Source organism: Hippocampus zosterae, chromosome 1 (genome assembly GCF_025434085.1).
Source record: "Hippocampus zosterae strain Florida chromosome 1, ASM2543408v3, whole genome shotgun sequence".
NCBI classification, from domain to species: Eukaryota; Metazoa; Chordata; class Actinopteri; order Syngnathiformes; family Syngnathidae; genus Hippocampus; species Hippocampus zosterae.
Genome location: NC_067451.1, coordinates 40,422,859 through 40,448,001, shown reverse-complemented (window position 1 = coordinate 40,448,001; position 25,143 = coordinate 40,422,859). Strand labels below are relative to the sequence as shown.

The 25,143-nt window shown below is 48.1% G+C and overlaps 1 protein-coding gene and 2 long non-coding RNA genes across 3 annotated transcripts in view; 2 read left to right on the top strand and 1 right to left on the bottom strand.

The window, feature by feature from the left end:
• LOC127608471 (UV-stimulated scaffold protein A-like) overlaps positions 1-2,477 on the top strand; it is a 96,843-nt gene extending 94,366 nt beyond the window's left edge. The window contains exons 14-15 of the mRNA XM_052077562.1: positions 1,196-1,370; positions 1,480-2,477. Of these exons, the coding sequence (XP_051933522.1) occupies positions 1,196-1,370; positions 1,480-1,573 (269 nt within the window). The 3' untranslated portion in view covers positions 1,574-2,477. The remainder of the gene's footprint in view (positions 1-1,195; positions 1,371-1,479) is intronic.
• LOC127608648 (uncharacterized) overlaps positions 1-9,321 on the bottom strand; it is a 78,955-nt gene extending 69,634 nt beyond the window's left edge. Inside the window, exon 1 of the long non-coding RNA XR_007964297.1 lies at positions 8,977-9,321. This is a non-coding gene — a long non-coding RNA (uncharacterized LOC127608648). The remainder of the gene's footprint in view (positions 1-8,976) is intronic.
• Positions 2,623-3,674, top strand: LOC127608685 (uncharacterized). The gene is made up of 2 exons (XR_007964309.1): positions 2,623-3,221; positions 3,457-3,674. It is a non-coding gene; the product is annotated as an uncharacterized LOC127608685 (long non-coding RNA).
• Positions 9,322-25,143: the final 15,822 nt, after the last annotated feature.

Here is a 25,143-nt window from a genome sequence, read left to right as displayed (position 1 = left end):
CACCATAGATCCATGGAGGAAGCGGAGAATGGTGTGCCTGTCAATACTGTCCGTTGAGGAGGAGGAAAACATCTACACTATCAGCCTTCTGATAGCAGGTATGCTGCAGTTTGGTGTTAGAAGTTTCCTTTTCTATCGCAAAATCCAACTGACGGAGAAGCTTTATTGGAAGTGAAGAAGCTGCTGGTCATTCTCTGGTCTAGCGCGAATGTCCAACACTCAGACTCAAGCGGTGACTGAGCTCACCCGCAATTGCGGTTCTGGAGCGTCTCTGTACGATCCACAACAACATGGAGAAGTCGGAATTCTCACTTCAAAAAGGAATTGAGGATTTGGCTGATCGGCGCCAATGAAGGGATACAGCCACGGACTCACGGCCACCTGAAATTGTTGGCGGCCGTCCCTCCAAAAGAAACAACGCTATTTGGACCCCTTTCCCCTGGATGGAAGGTATGCACGGAAGCTTGACGAAGCAGCTGCGGCCTGTTCACGCATACACAACCAGACCATCACACACGCATACACATCCTCATCATCACCGTCTTCATCGTTCCTATTCTTTTACCCCGCGACGTGGAATGATCCGCTGAGCGCTCGGCTGACCGTGCAGCTGGTTGGACGGGCCGCGTCGCGCCCCTTTTCCATTTTTTAATTTGTTCTTCCATATCTTCTGATTCTTACTTCTTCACATTCATCATCATCTTTTTCCATTTTTTCCTCACTTTATTTTCATAGTTGGCCATTGCATTCCTGCCACCTTCTGTCCACTTACAGTGACGCACCAAGTCAAGTCAACAGTATTTAAGTTCACGAACCACCAAAGGATAGTCAACAGGGTCTGCGAGTGGAGATTTTGGGTGCCAGTCTGAGCTCAATTTTTAATATATACAAGTCACACCTGAGTATAAGTCACGGGACCAGCCAAACTATGAGAAAAAGTCTGACTTACTGTATATACTTACCGTAATTTCCCCATTGCGGGACAAATAAAGGGATATCTTATCTTATATTCTGAGAAATAGTGCACTGACCTGTTTCAACTGTACAAACATGGGAAGTCAAAATGGGAAGACTGAGAATTGCAAATTTCCCCAGTGTGGGACACATAAAGGTGATCTTATCTTAATGTTATTGTGTGTTATTTGCCCTCTCAGATTTTTGATCTGATCTATGTTATCTGTGTTGTATGTTGCAGACTGGCATGATGCAGGGCTAGTTCGAGACATTGAGATTGCAACAGGACAAAACCTAGGTTCTGAAAGACTGGATAAACGGCGCAGAAGAAAGAAGAATAAATACCCCAACCTCAGCAATCTGAAGGACAGCGGCAACACATCACGGGCTCGGCTTGAGAAGCGGATATTCAACAAGTAGGTTATTTTCAGGTGCAATCTCATGATTTAACACTGTCTATGTAACACAGATCGTATTTTGTTGTTTTTTTTCTACTTTTCCTTATTTTCTCAATTTTCCCTCTAGGAGCGCCATGCGCAGAGTTGCTGAGACGATGAATAAAGTTGACAGGAAAAAGCATGAAAAGTTTTCCAACCAATTCAACTATGCCCTCAACTGACCTTCACGGTTATTTTTCATTATTTGTTTTGTTTATCAATAACTGTACAGTGATCCTTCACCACTTCACACTTTAAGTTTTGTGGCTTCAGTGTTTTGCGGGGGGGTTTTCCCCAAAATTGAAAAAGCAGACTAAAGAATACAGCCATATCGACACTCATATTGCAGAAAGACGCTTTGCGTCATGTTGATGTGCGAGAGAGGAGGTTTCCCTGCATGCTGAACAAAGTGCTGACGCGACTTCTGGGAGATGATTGGCTGTGCATCATCGCTAGTCTTTTGACTCCCATGCTGTATCTTAGTGTTGTGTTCATGACAATTTTTTTATATTAGTTAGGCTGCGCTCCAACCCCTTGCCGACGCTGAAGCAATGCTTCCTGGCTGTATGGAAGTGTTTCAAGCCCATTCGTCGTAGATGGCACCATCAACAGGTACACGTTGTTTCAACAGTGGCGGTGGGGAGTTCTTGGTTTGCAAGCTTGACCGGTTTATTTTGAAGGTTTCCTGACCCAGTCATTTTTTAGACACGTCACAAGGAAGCAGCGACACAGTCAGCTCAGACGAAGGCTAAAATGAAAACTGAAACTGTCAGCTCAGTGTTTTTTTTTTCTTCACCAAAAGACCATGCCTCAAAAAAAAACAAAATCTGAAACCTATTTCAACTAATAAGAAGACAAGACGAACGTCATAGCGCTACCCGTCAGCATATTTTTCTGCAATTTAAAAATATCAGCTACAGTGTCAATGCCTCCAGCAGAAGAGTCTCGCATGAAACCAAAACCTCCGAATCAATTGAGAGCCTTCGTCTACGCCACCAACACAAGCTTCTTCACCTCTCTAAGAAGGCAATGTTGATGAATGTTAATTACTGTCGAAGGTTTTATCATTAAAGATTGAAGTAAATACGTGTACTGTTGTAATCTTTGTCTGAAATATCTAAAGCAGTGGTAGCCAACCCGCGGCTCGCGAGCCACATGCGGCTCTTGGGTTGGTTCAATGTGACTCCTGGGCTTTCACATGACAAGCGGGGGGGGGGACAACATTGTGTGTCTATGTGTTTCAATTTCCTTCATGGTCGGTGACGTTCCGTCTGTCCCTCATCTCGGCATGCGCACGTACGTGCGTATGCGCACATGTGTGTGCTTGGGTACCCGCGTGTTGCGTGCGTGTGTGTGTGTGTGTGTGTGTGTGTGTGTGTGTGTGTGTGTGTGTATCAGTGATGTGTTCCTCGAGCCGGTCCTTGGCCTCGAGGACTGGCTCGAGGACCGAAGGGCGGTCCTTGGTCCTCGGCCTTGGCCTCGGAGTCAAGTCCTTGGCCTTGGCCTTGGGTTGGGACCTCGGACACAACGAGGGATTAGAGCCTCTAATCCTTCGTCCACAAGTGTAAAGTGGGCCAGAGGACCGCAAAAATCATAAAGAAATCAAACAACGTTCCGTTCGCGCTCGGCAGTTTAAATAGCGTGTAAAGCCTTTCTGTAACAGTGGTGTCTTTTATTTAGTTATTTTTGCACAGTCGTCACGTTTGTGCAGTCACACTAGAATGTTTGTTTGAACCATGTAATTTGCGTTACAGCTGGAGTCAATAATGTCGGCACTTCACTTGTGGGTTTGGCCGTTGGGATTTGGAGTCCTTTTGCTCGATTCCAGTTGTGTTTGCTGAATGTTTTCTCATGTTTGGAATAATGAATATTGATAATACATAGTTTAACATAATGGTTGATTTAATTATTTATTATTATTATTGTGAAGTTGAAGGTGTTAATTAATGTAGTATTAGTGGTAGTTGTAAAAATAGTAGTACCCAGAGAATGTTTAGAGATTCAGCCATCTCGTTACCTCTGCGTCCCGCGTCCGAGACGCATAATTTTCCCACGGGACGCACAGTTCCAAATAATGTGCATTTTTGGGACGCAAGGAAATTTCTCAGTCAAAACAAATAAACAAACAAAAAAAACTACGGCAAGCCTCAGGATTTCACGGGAACAATCGTTACCGGTAGCGTGTCTTTTCCGTGGCGTCATTTCAACGGTACCGAAAAATAGTTTAACCATAAAAGGAAGAGGATGTCAAGCCACATCAATACTTACCTGTATTAATGATTACCAGTAAATTAATCTTTGCAGTATGAGATTGGAAAAAATAAAAATACTCTGATGATGCCACATGAGTACACCAGTTTTTGATCCATTTATTTTTTGGAATAAACCTGGAGTACACAGCTACTGATGTAATGTTCATTGTTAATGCATCGTTGTCAAACATTTACCCTTGAAACATTATACTTTTGAGTGTCAGGATTCTTGATTATGAATATCAGTCAAAACAGAAAAATGGGTTCCCATGATGAACGTTTACTGAACCCAACATTCGTTACCATGGTTTCCCATTGGGTAATCGGACGGAACCGAAAAACGGTTACCATGAATTTCCGAAAATCTCAGGCCTGCTACTGATTTAAATTTTTGCAGCATTTGTTTATAATTGTATGTATATGTTGTTGTGTTATTATCATATGCAATTGAATAAGTAGACCATTTCAGAATTCGAAATTTGTGACTCTCAATGCATAATGGGACTCATACTTTTCTCATCAAAGAGTCCCTGGGACTCGCTGCCGGTAATCTGTAAAATTATCATGCAGAGATTACCACTTTTTCTGCACTCAGTGATTGACTTCTATGCAAAGTCATTTCTCAACTTGTCTTCCGTGCCACGTCGTGCCTGTTGAGTGTTGATTTACTTCATAATAAGAAACTACTGTACTAAAACATTAATTCATAAATAAATAAATAAATTCATATATGATTTTATTTTTTTTTCCAGTATAAATAACACGTACCCTGACTGATCTCTTTGAATAAAAACACTTCATTCAAGTGTTAGGGAGTGCAAGGGGTTATGATGGAGGGGTGTTGCAAATCATGAAGACCTGCCAAGTGGTATGATAGCATTGTTTTATACATGTCCTCGGCTAGGCCTCAGCTCCAAAATCAGTCCTTGGTCCTTGGCCTTGGCCTCGAGGCAAGTCCGTGGTCCTTGGCCTTGGCCTTGGAAAATGTCTCAAGTCCTTGGCCTTGGCCTTGCCTCGGAAAATTTTCCAAGTCCTTGGCCTTGGCCTCGGAGTCAAGTCCTTGGCCTAGGTCTCGTGTTGCCGGTCCTTGGACACAAATTGTTCTGTACATGCTTGCACGTGTGCGATCGGGTCGATCGTGAGAGGTTCTTCACTTCAAAAGTCAATCTTTGGTCAAATATGTAGCGAGCTGACCCAAGTAAGTAACCACTGCAGCTCACATGCAGACAATGCCCTGTTTTGAGTGGCAACAATGGAATACAAACTAGATTTGAAGTGGATTGTTCAAGAAAAGGAATGCCAAAAGTCCCAGCACTCAGGCACTAAACACGCATGGTAAGAGAAAAACTTTCATTTATTCATTTTCCGAACTGCTTTATCCTCACTCGGGTCGCGGGGGGTGCTGTAGCCTATCCCAGCCGTCTTCGGGCAGTAGGCAGGGGACACCACGAACCGGTCGCGGGGGGTGCTGGAGCCTATCCCAGCCGTCTTCGGGCAGTAGGTGGGGGACACCATGAACCGGTTGCCAGCCAAACGCAGGGCACAGAGAGACAAACAACCATCCACGCTCACACTCACATCGAGGGACACGTTTGAGTGTTCAATAAGCCTGCCATGCATGTTTTTGGAAAAACAAATTCCACACAGGAAGGCCGCAGCCAGGATTGAACCCACGGCCTCTGTACTGTGAGGTCAATGCGCTCACCACTGACGCACCGGGCCGAGATTGCAGACATTTTGGAGGCATTTGTCACAACCCTACAAAAAAGTATCTTGGAACAATATGCTGTAGCAAACGGAAACTCTGCCATTTTAAATTTTTTTACATGCTGAGCCTTTGACAAAGGTTACATTTAAAATAAAACTCAGATATTTTCTTGAAACTGCGTGTTTCATTCTGAGATATTTAGACGACCAGGAACATCTGAGCCTTTTATTTTACTCAACACTGTTGCCGGGGTTTCGCGTTGTATGCCCAAAAAAATTATGTTGATTTTGATGGTCTTAAAATGCATGATAACATATGTAACTCGGCATGCACATCATACTTTGCAAAATAATCACTATTTCAGAATCAGAATCATCTTTATTGGCCAAGTATGTAGAACACACAAGGAATTTGTCTCCGGTATAACACGCTGCATTAGTATCATCATAAACAACAAAATCATTGAACCATTTTAGAGTAACCAGTAGTTTTGTAGTACCATTTTGTAGTACAAGAAGAGTGACTACGTCAGTGACTGTTTAAGGCAGACATGTCCAAAGTCCGGCCCGCGGGCCAAATCCGGCCCGCGGTCGAATTTAATCCGGCCCTCGGCCCCTGTCATAAAATCAGTGCCTTCTGGCCCGCAGGTTGGGCGCAATGGAACACGTGTTGCATTGACTGAGGTCTCGTAGACTGGTGAGTGATGTTTCATAGAGTACTGCTTCCCTCTAGTGGCTAAATGAGTAATAGCATTCACTAAATGAGTAATAGCATTTAGACACTAGAGTGCATCACTCACGAGTTAACAAGACATCACTCCGTGTTTATATTGACTGATATGTCATATTTCAAATGATCCTTGCAGTTGTGGATATGTGTATTGCTTGTTCATTTCCCTGTTGTTCGAGTCAAAGGTTTTGTGACTATTGAAAAGTCATGGTGATACATTTTGTTTCAAATCAATCAATTTGCACTCAGGAGACTCTGTTTAAGAAAAAGTCAAGTGAATAAGCAGTTGCATGTGATATACCTGTTTCAAATGAACCAAAAGAAATTCTTAAGATTGTTGAAATTAAAATAAAAATGGAAATGTGAAACAGACTGGCTTACTAAAATTTGTTGAACAATATTGTTGTTCAATGTAAAGAATGTCAGCCAAGGTCGGCCCCGCGACATTTTACCACATAAAATCTGGCCCCCTTGGCAAAAGGTTTGGACACCCCTGGTTTAAGGAGTTAATGGCTAGAGGGAAGAAGCTGTTTAAGTGTCTACTGGATTTGGTGTGCATGGATCTGTAGCGTCTGCCTGAGGGAAGTAGCTGGAAAAGGTGGTGGGCAGGGTGCGGGGGATCCAGGAGGATTTTCCGTGCCCTAGTCTTGATTCTTGCAGTGTGCGAGTCCTCAAGAGTGGGTAGGCCGGTGCCAACGATTTTTCCGCCGTCCTAACTGTCCGTTGAAGTCGGATTTTTTCCTTTTTTGTGGCAGCCCCAAACCAAACCGTGATGGAAGAACACAGGATTGATTCGATGACTGCCGTGTAGAACTGTCGTAGCACCTCCTGTGGCAGGCCTTGCTTCCTCAGCAGCCTCAGGAAGTACATCCGCTGCCGGGCCCTTTTCAGGGTGGAGATGGTGTTGACTTCCCACTTCATGTCCTGGGAGACTGTGATTCCCAGGAACTTGAAGGTCTCGACGGTTGACACAGGGCAGTTGGATAGTGTGAGGGGCAACTGTGGAGAAGACTGTTTCCTGAAGTCCACGATCATCTCTACAGTCTTGAGCGTGTTCAGCCCGAGGTTGTGTCGGCTGCACCAGAGCTCCAGCTGCTCCACTTGTTGGCGGTACGCAGACTCGTCGCCGTCTTTGATGAGACCGATGACCGTGGTGTCGTCTGCGAACTTTGAGTTTGACAGCTGGATCTGTTGCAGTGCAATCGTTTGTGTAGAGAGAGAAGAGCAGTGGAGAGAGGACACATACCTGTGGGGCTCCAGTGCTGGTGGTGCGTATTGATGATGTTGTTGCTCCCATTCTCACCTGTTGTGTCCGTCCCGTCAGGAAGCTGAGGATCCACTGGAAGATCGTAGGGGACACACCGAGGTGGAGAAGTTTGGGGGTGAGGAGTTCCGGGATGATGGTGTTGAACGCAGAGCTGAAATCCACAAACAAAATTCTTGCGTAGGTCCCTGTGCTGTTGAGGTGCTCGAGGATGTAGTGCAGAGCTATGTTGACTGCGTCTTCCACAGACCTGTTTGCCCGGTAGGCAAACTGGAGAGGGTCCAGCAGGGGTCCGGTGACATTCTTTAAGTGGTTCAGCACGAGGCGTTCAAAGGACTTCATGGCCACAGACGTCCGGGCGACAGGCCTATAGTCGTTCAGTTCCGATGTTGCTGATTTCTTGGGAACTGGGATGATGGTAGACTGTTTGAAGCAGGATGGGACCTCACACAGCTCCAGGGATCTGTTGAAAATTTGTGTGAAGACCGGAGCCAGCTGGTCAGCGCAGACTTTCAGGCAGGAGGGGGACACTTTGTCGGGCCCCGCAGCTTTCTTGATCTTCTGCTGCTTGAAGAGCCGTCTCACACCCTGTTCGTGGATCTGTAGTGGAGAAAAAGAGGGTGGGGGGGTAGGTAGAGTGGTTTCTGGTAGAGGTGGGTGTGTGTGGGAAATGGGGGCGTCCTTTTCAAATCGGCAGAAAAACATGTTTAGTTCATTAGCAAGACCCTTATTGTTCACTGTTTGGTGGGATGGCATTCTATAGTTAGTGATTGCTTTCAGGCCATTCCATACAGATGCAGAGTCGTTAGCAGAGAACTGGTTTTTCAGCCTCTCTGCATAGCTTCTCTTTGCGATGTTAATTTCCTTTGTCAATTGGTTTCGGGCATGTTTGTACAGTGCCCGATCTCCACTTCTAAATGCGGCCTCTTTCTCTTTCCTGAGTTGCCTGAGTTTGGGAGTAAACCATGGCTTGTTATTGTTGAAGGAGCAGAACGACTTCGTTGGTACACACATGTCCTCACAGAAACTGATGTATGATGTTACAGTGTCTGTGTATTCATCCAGTGTGCCCGTTGAAGTTTCAAAAACGCCCCAATCAGTGCAGTCTAAGCATTCTTGTATAGCTAGCTTTGCTTCATCTGTCCATTTTTTCACAGTCTTAACAACCGGTTTAACACATTTGAGTTTCTGTCTGTATGTAGGTAATTAGGGGAATAAATTGTGGTCAGAAAGACCCAATGCTGCACGGGCGATCAATCGGTATGCATTTTTGATTGCTGTATAGCAGTGGTCTAGAATGTTGCCTTCTCTGGTGAAACAGTCGATGTGCTGCTTATATCTGGGAAGTTCACGGTTAAGATGTGCTCTATTAAAATCGCCCAAAATGATCAGGGTGACTGCGTATTTTAGTTCGAGTTTGTTTACTTGTTCGGCTAGCATTTGTATCGCCGTGTTAGCGTTAGCTTGTGGCACAATGTAAACACCGACGAGTAAAAAGGAGGTGAACTCATGTGGCGAGTAGAATGGCTTGCAGTTTAAAGACAGCAACTCCAGGTCCGGGCTGCAGTGTGCGTCGAGCTTCGTGACATCAGTGCACCATTCTTCGTTGATTATAGAAGCAAATCCCACCACCTTTCGATTTCCCTGATAGGTCCGTGTCGCGGTCGGCTCGGAGAAGGCGGAAGCCGGGTAGATGTAGCGCGGAATCCGGGTGGCGGTCACTGAGCCAGGTTTCAGTGAAGCACAGCGCAGCAGAACGTGCAAAGGTTTTGTTGGTGTTTGTGATTAGAAGAAGTTCATCCATCTTGTTTGGCAGAGATCATAGATTAGCAAGATGGATCGATGGGAGCGGGGTTCAAAATCCGCGCTGCCGGAGCTTGACGAGCACACCGGCTCGCTTCCCCCTCCTCCGGCGGCGTTTCCATGCTCCGTACAGCGCAGCCGCTCCGCCCGCGATTAGCTCCAAAAAACCTTGTGGATTTTCGTGTGCTGGTGAAAAAAGACCGAGCGTAGTCTCCCCAATGCGCAGCAACTTTTCCCTCGTGTAAGTAAGCCGCTCAGGGTCGCCAAAAACAAACGAAAATGACAAAAAACAGAGATAATACTAGGGAGCGTGTGACCGAGGCTGCCATACCTGTCGGCGCCTGATCATTTTTTTCATTAATTGTGTTTTTTCCATCCATCCATCCATTTCCGAACCGCTTGATTCTCACCAGGGTCGCGGGAGGTGCTGGAGCCTATCCCAGCCGTCTTCGGGCAGTAGGCAGGGGACACCCTGAATCGGTTGCCAGCCAATCGCAGGTCACACAGAGGCGAACAACCATCCACGCCCACACTCACACCCAGGGACAATTTAGAGCGTCCAATCAGCCTGCCATGCATGTTTTTGGAACTTGGGAGGAAACCGGAGCACCCAGAGAAAACCCACGCAGGCCAGGAGAGAACATGCAAACTCCACACAGGGAGGCCGGAGCTGGAATCGAACCTGGTACTTCTGCACTGTGAAGCCGACGTGCTATCCACTGGACTACCGGGCCGCGTGTTTTTTTCATATATACAGTGTGTGTATATATATATATATATATATATATATATATATATAAAATCCTCATCTCACCCCTCGGGTGGTGTCCGTCCCTCATTCAGCTCGGGTCCTCTACCAGAGGCCAGGAAGCTTGAGGGTTCTGCGCAGTATCCTTGCTGTTCCCAGCACTGCACATTTCTGGACTGAGATGTCCGATGTTGTTCCCGGGATCTGTTGCAACCACTCATCTAGTTTGGGGGTCACTGCCCCGAGTGCTCCGACCACCACAGGCACGACTGTCACCTTTACCTTCCAGGCTCTCTCCAGCTCCTCTCTGAGCCCTTGGTATTTCTCAGGTTTCTCATGTTCCTTCTTCCTGATGTTTCCATCACTTGGGACCGCTACATCCACTACAACGGCTTTCCTCTGCCCTTTATCTATGATCACGATATCTGGTTGGTTCGCCATTACCATCTTGTCAGTCTGGATCTGGAAGTCCCAGAGGATCTTCGCTCTGTCATTCTCCACCACCTTCGGAGGTGTTTCCCATTTTGACCTTGGGGTTTCCAGTCCATATTCCGCACAGATGTTTCGGTAGACTATGCCAGCCACCTGGTTATGGCGTTCCATGTAGGCTTTCCCTGCCAGCATCTTACACCCTGCAGTTATGTGTTGGATCGTCTCAGGTGCCTCTTTGCACAACCTACACCTTGGGTCTTGTCTGGTGTGGTATATCTGGGCCTCGATGGCTCTGGTGCTCAAGGCCTGCTCCTGAGCAGCCAGGATGAGTGCCTCTGTGCTGTCCTTCAGGCCAGCCCTCTCTAGCCACTGATAGGACTTCTTGAGATCGGCCACTTCAGTTATGGTCCGGTGGTACATCCCGTGTAGGGGCTTGTCCTCCCATGATGGTCCCTCTTCCAGCGCCTCATCTTCTGTTCCCCATTGTCTGAGACATTCTCTGAGTACGTCATCCGTTGGAGCCTTCTCCTTGATGTATTCATGGAGCTTGGATGTTTCATCCTGACAGTGGCTCTCACACTCACTAGTCCCCTGCCTCCATCCTTTCGGCTTGCGTACAGTCTCAGGGTGCTGGATTTGGGATGGAACCCTCCATGCATGGTTAGGAGCTTTCGGGTCTTAACGTGGTCTTTATTGTCAAAGAATAGTTTGTTTTGCTATTGTTTGGTTGGTGTCTTATATGAAACTGCGACATTGCACAATTTATTGGACAGACTTGTTTAAGGTTTAAGATTGTTAAGATTTAAGATTGTTTAAAATTTGGGTGGCATTTTATTTTGTATTTTTAAATCATCTTTTTATTTTTGACATCCATCCATCCATCTTCTACCGCTTATCCGGGGCCGGGTCGCGGGGGCAACAGCTTTAGCAGGGAAGCCCACACTTCCCTCTCCCTAGCTACTTCTTCCAGCTCTCCCCGGGGGATCCCGAGGCGTTCCAGGCCAGCTGGGTGACATAGTCTCTCCAGCGTGTCCTGGGTCTTCCTCGGGGTCTCCTCCCGGTGGGACATGCCCAGAACACCTCACCAGGGAGGCGTTCAGGAGGCATCCGAATCAGATGCCCAAGCCACCTCATCTGGCTCCTCTCGATGTGGAGGAGAAGCGGCTCGACTCTGAGCCCCTCCCGGATGACCGAGCTTCTCACCTTATCGCTAAGGGAGAGCCCGGACACCCTGCGGAGAAAACTCATTTCGGCCGCTTGTATCCGGGATCTCGTTCTTTCGGTCACGACCCATAGCTCGTGACCATAAATGAGGGTTGGGACGTAGATCGACCGGTAAATTGAGAGCTTCGCCCTTTGGCTCAGCTCCTTCTTCACCACGACAGACCGATACAACGTCCGCATCAACGCAGACGCTGCACCGATCCGCCTGTCGATCTCCCGCTCCCTCCTGCCTCCACTCGTGAACAAGACCCCAAGATACTTGAACTCCTCCACTTGGGGCAAGATCTCCTCCCCAACCCGGAGGGGGCACTCCACCCTTTTCCGACTGAGGACCATGGTTTCAGATTTGGAGGTGCTGATTTTCATCCCAACCGCTTCACACTCGGCTGCGAAACGCTCCAGTGAGAGTTGGAGAGCCCCGTTTGAAGGGGCCAACAGCACCACATCATCTGCAAAAAGCAGGGATGCAATACTGAGGCCCCCAAAACGGACCCTCTCAACACTTCGGCTGCGCCTAGAAATTCTGTCCATAAAAGTTATGAACAGAATCGGCGACAAAGGGCAGCCTTGGCGGAGTCCTACCCGCACTGGAAACGATTCCGACTTACTGCCGGCAATGCGAACCAAACTCTGACATCAGTGGTATAGTGACCGAACAGCCCGTATCAGGGGGTTCGGCACTCCATACCCTCGTAGCACCCCCCACAGAACTCCCCGAGGGACATGATCAAACGCCTTCTCCAAGTCCACAAAACACATGTAGACTGGTTGGGCGAATTCCCACATACCCTGGAGGACCCTGCTAAGGGTGTAGAGCTGGTCCACTGTTCCACGGCCGGGACGAAAACCACACTGCTCCTCCTCAATCTGAGGCTCGACTTCCTGACGGTCCCTCCTCTCCAGTACTCCTGAATAGACCTTACCAGGGAGGCTGAGGAGTGTGATCCCTCTGTAGTTGGAACACATCCTCCGGTCCCCCTTTTTAAAAAGAGGGACTACCACCCCGGTCTGCCAATCCAAAGGCACTCTCCCTGTTGACCACGCGATGTTGCAGAGGCGTGTCAACCAGGACAGCCCCACAACATCCAGAGCCTTGAGGAACTCCGGGCGGATCTCATCCACCCCCGGGGCCTTGCCACCGAGGAGCTTTTTAACCACATCGGTGACTTCAACCACAGAGATAGGAGAGCCCACCTCAGAGTCCCCAGGCTCTGCTTCCTCCAAGGAAGGCGTGTTGGTGGAGTTGAGGAGGTCTTCGAAGTACTCTGCCCACCGGTTCACAACGTCCCGAGTCGAAGTCAGCAGCGCCCCATTCCCACTGTACACAGTGTTAGTGGTGCACTGCTTCCCCCTCCTGAGACGTCGGATGGTGGACCAGAATTTCCTCGAAGCCGTCCGGAAGTCGGCTTCCATGGCCTCACCGAACTCTTCCCACGCTCGGGTTTTTGCCTCGGTGACCTCCGAAACCGCGGCCCGCTTGGCCAGTCGATACCCGTCAGCTGCCTCTGGGGTCCCACAGGCCATAAAGGCTCGATAGGACTCCTTCTTCAGCTTGACGGCATCCCTTACTGCTGGTGTCCACCAGCGAGTACGGGGATTGCCGCCACGACAGGCACCAACCACCTTACAGCCACAACTCAGATTGGCCGCCTCAACAATAGAGGCCTGGAACATGGTCCACTCGGACCCGCCTCCCCCGGAACATGGGAAAAGCTCTGTCGGAGGTGGGAGTTGAAACTCCTTCTGACAGGGGATTCCGCCAGACGCTCCCAACAAACCCTCACTATACGTTTGGGTCTGCCAGGACGGACCGGCATCTTCCCCCACCATCGGAGCCTACTCACCACCAGGTGGTGATCAGTTGACAGCTCCGCCCCTCTCTTCACCCGAGTGTCCAGAACATGCGGCCGCAAATCCGATGATACCACTACAAAGTCGATCATCGAACTGCGGCCTAAGGTGTCCTGGTGCCAAGTGCACATATGGACACCCTTATGTTTGAACAAGGTGTTCGTTATGGACAATCCGTGACGAGCACAGAAGTCCAATAACAAAACACCACTCGGGTTCTGATCGGGGGGGCCGTTCCTCCCAATCACGCCCCTCCAGGTATCACTGTCATTGCCCACGTGAGCATTGAAGTCCCCCAGCAGAACAATGGAGTCCCCAGCAGGAGTACTCTCCAGCACACCCTCCAAGGACTCCAAAAAGGGTGGGTATGCTGAGCTGCTGTTTGGTGCATATGCACAAACAACAGTCAGGACCCGTCCACCCACCCGAAGGCGGAGGGAGGCAACCCATCTCGTCTACCGGTGTGAACCCCAATGTACAGGCACTGAGCCGGGGGGCAATGAGTATGCCCACACCTGCTCTGCGCCTCTCACCGTGAGCAACTCCAGAGTGGAAGAGAGTCCAACCCCTCTCGAGAGAACTGGTACCAGAACCCAGGCTGTGTGTGGAGGCAAGTCCGACTATATCCAGTCGGAAATTCTCTGCCTCACACACCAGCTCGGGCTCCTTCCCTGCCAGAGAGGTGACATTCCATGTCCCAAGAGCTAGCTTCTGCAGCCGAGGATCGGACCGCCAGGGTCCCCGCCTTTGGCTGCCGCCCAGCTCACATTGCACCCGACCCCTTTGGCCCCTCTCATGGGTGGTGAGCCCATGGGAAGGGGGACCCACGTTGCCTCTTCGGGCTGTGCCCGGCCGGGCCCCATGGGTGTAGGCCCGGCCACCAGGCGCTTGCCAACGAGCCCCACCTCCAGGCCTGGCTCCAGAGGGGGGCCCCGGTGACCCGCGTCCGGGCAAGGGAAACCTAGATCCATTTATTGTTTTCATCATTGGGGTCTTTGAGCCGTGCTTTGTCTGGCCCCTCACCTAGAACCTGTTTGCCATGGGTGACCCTGCCAGGGGCATAAAGCCCCAGACAACTTAGCTTCTAGGATCATTGGGACACACAAACCCCTCCACCACGGTAAGGTGACGACTCACGGAGGGGTATTTTTGACAATATCTATATATTTAGTTTCCTGCTCTTAATTGTGAATGCCTACTTGGTTTTAAATGCTCCTGAAATTAAGTGCTGCTTGACGAGCCTATTGTGTTAATGTATGTGACGTCACTGAAGGCCTAAGGTTGAAATGCACGGCCCGCCACTGATATATACTGTATATATATACATACATATACACACACACACACACACACACACACACACACACACACACACACACACACACACACACACACACACACTGACCAGCTTGTGTTTTTCGTCAGTTTATTATCAAATACGTAACCATATGAGCTGCATATCAGTTTGCCTGTGGCACCTTCGCCAAAATGGCCAAACAAAAGCACTGCTGAAGCTACACAGGATTTATAATAGATCTGGTCATTCCTTGAGTGATTTATCACATCCAGTTTCTGTACAGTTTTATAAGCTGGGTTTCCATTACAGTTTTTCGCAAAATAAAAGTGGTATTTGTACAATTTCGAGAAAATTACAATTGCTACGTGAAGGTATTTCCAATGAAGAGTAACATCACATCTCATGAGATCTTGTAATTCTTATAAAAGCTCATGAACTGTTTTCACGAGACTCATGACATGGTGTAAAACCATTGAGTGGTAAACGTGTGGGGCCTGTGCAATCTACAAGGGAAATTTCATTAACTTAGTGGGTACGGGACCTCCAGGAAGCATAGTGTCTCCTTCCGCGGTGACCCCCACATCAGGGCATGGCTGGGCGCACTTCCTTCGCCGATGTGCGCCACAACAGATACAGGCTGCCAAGGCTTGGGATGACTGTGGTGTGGGGAGGCAGCCCTCTCCTGCCCAGACCTTGCCACTTCACCCGTGGCTTAGGGCAGTGCTCGCTGTGCCCTCCACTTGGACGTGGCAACCTGTTCACAGCCTGGCTGCCTCAGCTCTACCTGGGTCCGGACCAGTCCACTAACGGGTGTCAGGAGTCCACGGGGATGTGCCGTTTGATCTGCCCTTGTGAAGATGATCTGGATTGATGGGGTCACCTGGTAAACCCCTATTCCCTTTGTGCCCCCAGCAGTCCTCCGTCGATCTGACACTCATTGCTGTGGCTGTTGGAGGTGTTTCTGAACCGCATGCTATTGTTGGAGGGGCTGAAGTACTGTGTCCCACCCTTTGAACATGACCGGGTCACATGACTGGTGAAAATGCAAAAAAATGTTCATTACACTTTTGAGGTATACTTTCACATCAACATGTCTAAAAAATCACTTCATCAAAAAAAAACTTTTTTACAACGTTTTGGGGGGAATTTTCTGTTTCCATCACCAGTATGCTATTGCGCAATTTGCATTTTGCACATTTCTAGGGGCAATGGAAACCCAGCTATGGACAGATCAGCTTGTCTTCGTTTAACAGCATTCAGAATATGGAGCTAAAGCATTACACTATTTACACTTTTATATAGAGTAGCATTCATTCAAAATGATCCGTAAAAATCGACCTTTGACATTATAACAATTGAAAACTCAAGCTGAGTTGAAGAAAGGATATATTTATTCACATGTTGAAAGATGTCGATCTCTTGGCTCAGTGTGCATGTGTTTCTTGTATTTGTGTTTCTACAGGTGGGAGCTGTAGAAGGCAGGTGCAGCATAGCTCTGTGTCCCCAACATGAATGGGGATAGAACATGGCTGGTAGTGAGGAAAGGAAGCTGGACCAGGCTGCCTGCCGAAGGGTGATGATGGCCTGATGCATAGCCTGTGTGCATGGCTAGATGTCCACTAATTGGAGGTGATGGGCTGAGTGGACTCAGGTTTCCCAGAGAACCTCCTATTCCTCCCCCAGTGCCAGCTGCACTAGTGGGAGCAGAAGTGTCAGCGCCAGGGTTCTGTTTCTTCCACTTTGTCCGGCGGTTCTGGAACCAGATCTTGACCTGTGTTTCAGTGAGGGAGAGCGAAAGTGCCAAGTTGAGACGCTCACACACAGATAGGTACCTTGTAGACTTGAACTTGTTCTCCAGTGCAACCAACTGCTCATAGGTGAATGCAGTACGAGCTCTGCGAGGTTTCCCTGACTTGGAGTCTGAGCCTGAACGTTTTCTCTTAGGCTTTCCTTGTGGGCCCTGGTTCCCATTGGGCTGTACATTGGTGATTTGGGCTGTTGGGCCTCTTCTGGGACTCTTGGTCGGTTTGATTGGATCCTGGAGGCTTTGCTGGTCAACATCTCTGTCCCCACTAAAGAGCAGTGCTGAACTGCTCTCCTCACTGCAAGAGGATCCATCTGGTGCCTCTGAATCTGGGGTACAATTTCTGTTGAGGTCATCCTCATCTGGACTTCTATACTCAAAGTTTTCTGAAACATATGACAATGAAGATTAAATACAGTATTTTTTTTATGAGATAATCCTGCTTAATACAAATGTAGGCAGTAAATGCATATCTGTTGGATGTCAAAGAACACGAGTGTCCAATGAGGAGATCGCGGTCAACTGGTCGACTGTTGCCAAGTCGCGAGATGTCGGAGCAGGAAAAAAAATACGTTTTGCGTGTGTGTGTGTGTGTGTGTGTATGTGTGTTTGTGTGTTATATTATTATTACAATACATTTTTTATTATATATTTTCCCCAGGCTGCCGACTCTGTCATGTTCTGCTCTTTTGTTTTGTTCTTGTTGTGTTTCAGCACCAGCTGGAGTGTGGGGCGTTACCTTTCAGCGCTGCACCTGTACCTGATCAAGGCAATCTAGTGGTGGCCTACTTAAGGACACTGACTTCTTGTCCCTGTTGTCGGACAATTGCCCTTGTTCACTGCTTTTGCCCAATGCTTTGTTCCTAGAGCTCTCGTTCATGTTACTAGTTGCTCATCATTGTCAATTCGGGTTTGTGAGTATTTGTTTCAGCTTAGTATTTGATACCTGCTGGACTTAAAAAAATCCCTGCACGCAACTCACTTGACAGACTACACTGACTGATTTGATGATGAAGTGTATACAATATCATTCACATCGATGTATTCATATTATATTATTCAATATGTTTGAATAATGTGAAAATTATGTAAATGAGGATGCTTGGGGGCTTTGTCTTCACAAATTATTCTTCAGAAAAATAAGTCGCTCCAGTGTTTTGAATTTCAGTCTGTTGTCTTTCTTGCATGCTATTTCCCCTGCTGTGGAGAACACACGCTCGCATGGCACTGGTGATGCCGGTGTACAGAGAAACTGCTTTGCGACGTGGGAGAGGTTTCGAAAAGTAGTGTGTTGGTCCTTAAATTATAACAGCGGTCTTGACTGCGTGCAATTTTCCCCTCTGCCAGGTATCCCTGAACCTCAGGTATAGCATCTGCTGTTGCACTTCTTCCCAGTCTCCCTACCTCATCATCCAAATTTTGCCACAGGTCATCTAAAAAACCAAATCTAACCAATTTGGCATTTAGAACAATTTCAAAATAAAGAAACTAATAATGATGAGTAACATGCCAGATGAAGTTGCAGAGGAAGCTTTTGTTGGTATTTGATGTTTCTGTATGGCAAATTCGACATTTCACCTGCAATAAATTATGCGAATAGTAAACTAGGAATTACCATGAAATTAATTTGAATTAGAATGGAATAAGAAATGACAAAGATTCAGAGGCACTTGGTGAGACAAGGAGATTTGAATAAATACCTTATTTTCCAAAATGAGATGAAAATGGCTCTACACGGCGGACAATTTGAGTAATAGTCCGCTGCCCTCTGCCGACGCAACCCATGTCACATATCAAAGATGCTTTGAACTATGACGACAGCTAAGCTAGCCTAGCTTACACGATGCTCAAAGTCAGATGGACACGTTTCTCTGCGAATCTGTGTGTTTTCCTTTGTGCCCAAATATATATTTTTAATTTGAGCGAGGGTGAGGTCTGGCTTGTTTCTTCAGGCACCATTGCGTAACTCGACGCACTTCCTTATAAACACAGTTTGGCTGGCTTTTGTGGCGTCGACATAGTCGACGCAGTTCATGTTTGGTCACATGATCGTCTTGAAGCAGTTCACGCGCTGACGCAGGGATTGCTCTGTGTGTTCGACGTGTGCGTTGACACATCGCTGTTGCTGGACCCATCACTAAAATAAACCTCTTTTGTTTGTTTGTGTGTGGAGCGGCCCAGTAGTCCAGTGGTTAGCACGTCGGCTTCACAGTGCAGTGGTACCGGGTTTGATTCCAGCTCCGGCCTCCCTGTGTGGAGTTTGCATGTTCTCCCCGGGCCTGTGTGGGTTTTCACTGTCACTGGTCAGTGCTCACCGCTCATAAACGGGAGACATACATTAGTGGTGGGAGTGGTGGTCTGGTTTCAAACCCCAAGTTGGGTGGATGCCGCAGGAGAAAAATGTCACTGGTTACATACAGTATGTAAGGGTCAGAGGCAACTATTAATTTTCACTGTTGCAGAGTAAGAAAGTACTACTTGCCCTGAAATAAGTATTTTTTCTTGAATTTAATGACATCCATGCTTCATCGATCTTGACATTTGTATCTGTCTTGGTTAGAACCATTTCTTACACTTGATTAGCAATCTTCATGTTTGTACATGTGACAGGTTCACTTTTAAGACAGAAAATACAAAACACTAAGAAATTCACCTCAGCAGCTATATCATACAAGTCTTTGAAATTGTGATTAATCATTTTTATAACAAAATTGTTGAAACTACAAGACCTTCATCTTACCTTTTGAACAAAATAACCTGCATATTAACCTCAATAACTGTTACCATTCAATAGAATCCATTTAATTGAAATACAAGTCTTTCAATCACAAGTCATTCACTTGCTACCTGAGCCCAAGCAGGTACCTGGGTGTCGGGTCTGGTAGGCACGGTAGTCAGCGGAAAAGAAAATCAGGGCTACCGAGATGGCCTCTATCTAGACTATGGTCAATGCTTACCACTTAAACTCCACTGCCAAGCCTTTTTATCTCTGACGTCCCATCCATAACTGATGTGGCTGTTTTCAGCGGGGTTTTTTTGGCCATTCATCAAAGGAGAAGAATTTGTGCTTGGTGGTTGCGCCTTCTTGGCAGCACAAGTGTACCAGCACTGATTTTGATTGGGAGGAATGTCGGTGCCATTTGACTGTCAGTGCTGGACAGCACCAGGGCGCTTGTGTTTTTTGCGCCTGTAATGGGCAGCATTTTTCACAGCTCCGTTTTGTTCAGCAGAAATGTTGGTGCTGTTGGACAGTCTGCGGCTGGACGGATAGATTGCTTGTGGAGCCGACAATGAGAAGAAAGGAATAGCATAGCACAAATGCGTATGTGGAACTGGGAGTTGCCGCTTGGAATTGAAGCGCTTTTACCTTGGGGCAGGAGATGTGACTCTTTTTACATCAGTGGACACCAGCTTCTTGTTTGCTTTCATACTTAGCTTGTAACATTGCACGTTTGCACATTTTCAGCATGAAATCTCTGATTCATTGATTTGATATTGTCAAATATGCTCTATGTGACATACAGCACAGATGAAATTACTTTCCTCTCTCAACCACAGTGCAACCATGTCGTGCATTGAACACAGGAGTGAAAATTTACATAAAATTAAATAAGGCATAAATATATAAATATGGCAAATAAAAAAATAAAATAAATAAACAAATAGCAACAACAGACAACCAAGGGCACTTGTGATTATGTGTAGTGTTGTATTGTTTGTACCCGCAGCAGCTCCTCTCTCCTGTGTTTGCAATGTGGTTGAGAGGAAAGAAATTTGATCTGTGCTGTATGTTGGACAAAGAGCATATTTGACAATAAAGTTGACTTGACTTGATAACACACAAAATGGGATTGCATCTCTGCTTTTTGCAGATGATGTGGTACTGTTGGCTTCTTCAAGCAGGGCTCGCCAACTCCCACTGGAGCGTTTCGCAGCTGAGAGTGAAGCAGTTGGGATGAAAGTCAGCGCCGACAAATCTGAAACAATGGTCCTCAGTCGGAGAAGGGTGGAGTGCACCCTTTGGGTCGGGGAGGAGATCTTGCCCCAAGGAGAGGATTTTCCAAACACTACAGTGCTCACCATAGTCATGATGCAAATAACCATATATTTTACTACATGTAAGAAAGCGAAACGATGGTATTTACAGCTTAAAAATGATGAGTCATTGTGGGAGCATGCCAATTCACATCTCATTTTCAGCACATTGATGGCAACAACAACTACTGTCCATGAACAGCACTGGAGGAACTCCTACAGACTCCTATTTTCAAGATGGAAAGATTGTCACTATTATGAGTTTGTATTCGCAAAAAAAATAACAAAAATATTCAGGTTTATTGTACAGCATGTTGGCGGCCTGGAGGTCGACTGGTGAGCGCATCGGTCTCATAATGCAGAGTTGTAGGGTTCGATTTTGGCTCTGGCCTTCCTGTGTGGAGTTTGTATGTTCTCAACTCAACTCAACTTTATTTATAGATCACTTTCAAACAGCCATCGCTGCAGACAAAGTGCTGTACATGGAGCAAATTTACATATACAATAAACAGTAAAATAAATAATATACGTATAAATAAAGACGGTAGAAAGCACCAAACTGTCACGTTTCGGTTTTTCGGTCTGGCCAGCAGGTGGCATGAGCGGTCTTCCTAGCACACCTGCTGGCAATCATTAATCAAGAGAGACGCTATTTAAGGACTCCTACGTTCTACACCCGTTGTGGGAGTATTGTTTATGGCATTGCTTACCTCATTGCTCATTGACTAGTGGCTTTTGACCTTGTCGTGTTTTCGCATGTAGTCTCGGTACCAAGTTTGTGTGTAAGTACCATTTTGTTTTGATGATCTGGCTTTTCATGCGTGTACAAAGTGTTACATTGTTTTTCGTTCATAGTTTGTGGGCTTTACTTTCCTTTTCTTGCTCTTTTGTGCAAGCACCTTTTGTTAGTCGTTTTTGATTTACCTCCTGGTCCTCATTGTGGACCAGCACTTTATGTTCTCGCTTATTTTCGGTTCGATTTAGACATTAAATTGTCTTTACATCGGAGACCATTTTCTTGTCCACGTTTTTTGGATCCCCCTCCCTAACTCGGTTTACCCGAGTTCGTAACAGAATACTCCCACCAAAATGGATCCTGTAGACATTAACAAGATCATGACCGCCTTGACCAGCCAGGGGCAATTAGTGGGCCAGCAAAGACAGGAGCTCACGGAGCTCCGGGAGGCAGTCGCCGTCCTAGCCCAGCGGCTGGAAATATTGTGTTCCCAAGGGGAACACGCGACCCCCCGAGAAACGCCACCCCCAAGGGTCCCGGCGGCTTCATCCGGGACAACCTCTTCCCCGATCATGGGGCGAGAGCCCAATCTCCCCCACCCCCCTCGCTACGGGGGAGAGCAGGCTCTCTGCAAGCAATTTTTACACCAGTGCTCTCTGATATTCGACCAACAACCAGCTATGTACGAGAAAGATAGCACGAAGGTGGCGTTCATTATGAGCCTGTTGACTGGTCAGGCGGCGTCTTGGGCAGTAGAGATCAGCAATGCTCAACCCGGGCTTCGGTCTTCCTACCCAGAGTTTGTCGCCGAGTTCCGTCGCGTATTTCAACATCCGGTTATGGGAAGAGAGGCCGAAGGTCGGCTATTAGCTATTTGGCAAGGACGACAATCCGTTGCCGAATCTCATTTCGCATTTTGGCCGCCCGTAGCAGTTACGGGGACCACGCCCTGTGTGGTTTGTTTCGCCGCGGGTTAAGTGCTGCTTTAAAGGACGAACTGGCAACCCGCGACGATAGCAACAACTTGGAGGAGCTCATCGATTTGGCCCTCATTGTGGACAACCGCATGCGGGAGCATGAGAGGGAACGTATGGAAGAGCGAGGAACTACCTGTGTTCCACCCCGACGTATGGGTCGTCGACCGGCTGAGCATGAGTCCTGGCGACCGCCCGGACCAGAGCATCATTCGTGTTCCGATCCAGCCGACGCCGAGGAGGAGCCCATGCAGCTGGGAGGCGGACGCCTGGGACCAGCGGAGAGAGAGCGTCGGATTCGGGATCGAGCCTGCTTCTACTGCGGCCAACCTGGACACCGGGTTTCCAACTGTTCCTTGACACCGGCCCGCCCGTCCGGGCGCCCCGAAAACTGTGAGTTTGTGCCCGATACTGCGTCACGTGAGTTGAGACGGGAGGAGGTCCATCCGGGACATCCACCAAGACTCGAGTTGGACGGAACTCTTTATGGTCCGTTACGGGTCATTTCTGTTCGGGCCTTGGTGGACTCTGGGGCGGACAATTGTTTTGTAGACCACAGCCTGGCTAAGGAACTGGGTTGCCAGGTTGAGGTCCTAAGAGAGACAAAGCGGGTTCACGATCTTGACGGGCGACTCCTGGCGGAAGTGAAAGAAATCACCGCGCCGGTGAAACTAAAATTATCAGGCAATCACATCGAATACCGTAGATTCTATCTCATGCGGTCTCGATCCGTACCGTTAGTGTTGGGGTTGCCGTGGCTGCGCGAACATAACCCTGTCATTTCCTGGGAACGTCCGGCAATCGAGAGTTGGAGCGCATTTTGTTATACTCACTGTTTGTGCTCGGTGGCAGAAAAGAGAGGGCCGACCCGTAACGAGCCACCAGAAGTTATTTGTTTGGATAAGGTTCCGCGTATTTACCATGACCTGCGCCAAGTGTTTAGTAAAGACCGTGCCCAGTCCTTGCCGCCTCACCGGCCGTACGACGCCATCGATCTATTAGAGAACGCCCCACTCCCGAATTCCCGTCTATATCAGGTCTCTCAGGAACAAGAGGCGCTGAGAGAATATATCGATAGCTCACTCTCGGCTGGCCTCATTCGGCCGTCTAAATCCCCTTTGGGGGCCGGATTCTTCTTTATCGAAAAGAAAGACAAGACGTTACGCCCGTGTGTCGATTATCGGGGCCTGAACGAAATCACCATCAAGAACAAATACCCACTTCCGTTATTAGATTCGGCGTTCGCCCCCCTCCAATCTGCCACTATATTCTCCAAACTCGATTTACGAAGCGCTTACCATCTGGTTCGTATTCGTGAGGGGGACGAATGGAAGACAGCATTTAAGACCCCATTAGGGCACTTCGAATACCTAGTCATGCCATTTGGGCTGACCAACGCGCCCGCAGTATTTCAGTGCCTCATTAACGACGTATTAAGAGATTTTCTGAACCTGTTTTGTTTTGTTTATTTAGATGACATCTTAATTTTCTCTCGGACACTTGCAGAACATCAACACCATGTCAGGCTGGTTTTGCAGCGCCTACTAGAAAACCGGTTATTCGTAAAAGCAGAAAAGTGCGAGTTTCACGTCGAGTCCATCTCATTTCTGGGTTTTATTATCGAGAAGGGTCAGCTGAGAGCTGACGAACCCAAAGTTAAGGCCGTAGTAGACTGGCCCACGCCTACCAATAGAAAGCAGTTGCAACGTTTCCTGGGTTTCGCTAATTTTTACTGCCGCTTCATTCGCAACTACAGTTAGAGAGCCCTGCCTTTGACCCGGCTAACCTCGGTCAAGATCCCCTTTAGGTGGGCCACTGATGCTGACCACGCGTTCGCCGAATTAAAGAAAGCCTTCACGAACCCTCCAGTATTACAGCATCCTAACCCCTCTTATCCGTTTGTCGTAGAGGTGGACGCGTCGGAATCCGGCGTGGGGGCCGTCTTATCGCAGCGATCCCCAGTCAACCAAAGACTTCTCCCCTGCGCCTTCTTCTCTCGTCGCCTCAGCCCAGCAGAAGCCAACTACGACGTGGGGAACCGTGAACTGCTAGCCGTCGTTTTGGCATTACAAGAATGGCGACATTGGCTCAAAGGCACTGAAGAGCCATTCACGGTGTACACTGATCACAAGAAACTTGCTTACATCCGGTCAGCCAAGAGACTAAACTCCCGCCAAGCACGGTGGGCGCTTCTCCTCACTCGCTTCAACTTCACGCTCACCTACTGCCCGGGCTCAAAGAACATTAGACCGGATGCCCTCTCCCGCATCCATGACCCTGCGGAGAGGGACAACGAACCCCAAAGCATTGTTCCGGACCATTGTGTTGTGGGGGCACTCAGGTGGGCCGGCGAACGTAGGGTCAAGGAGGCCCAGAACGGAGTTCAAGTCCCGGCTGGTTGTCCGGCCGGGAGACTATTTGTACCCCCACCTCTGCGCGCAGAGGTGTTACAGTGGGGGCACACTTCTAAGGTGGCATGCCATCCAGGGGTGAACCGGACCTTGGACCTCGTGTCGCAGCGGTTTTGGTGGCCGGAGCTACGCAAGGATACCCAGGACTATATCAAGGCCTGTTCCACCTGCGCATGCAGTAAGGCGTCCCACCAACTGCCGGCTGGTTTGCTGCAACCGCTGCCTGCTCCTTCTCGACCATGGTCCCACATTTCCCTGGATTTTGTTACCGGCCTGCCTCCTTCCCGGGGAAAATCAGTCATACTCACCATAGTTGACCGCTTCTCTAAATCTGCCCATTTTGTTGCGTTGTCCAAACTGCCCTCTGCCCATGAAACCGCCGACGTTCTAGTGAGACACGTCTTCCGTCTTCATGGAATTCCGGTGGACATTGTGTCGGATCGGGGCCCTCAATTCGTCTCCAGAGTATGGAAACGTTTCTGTC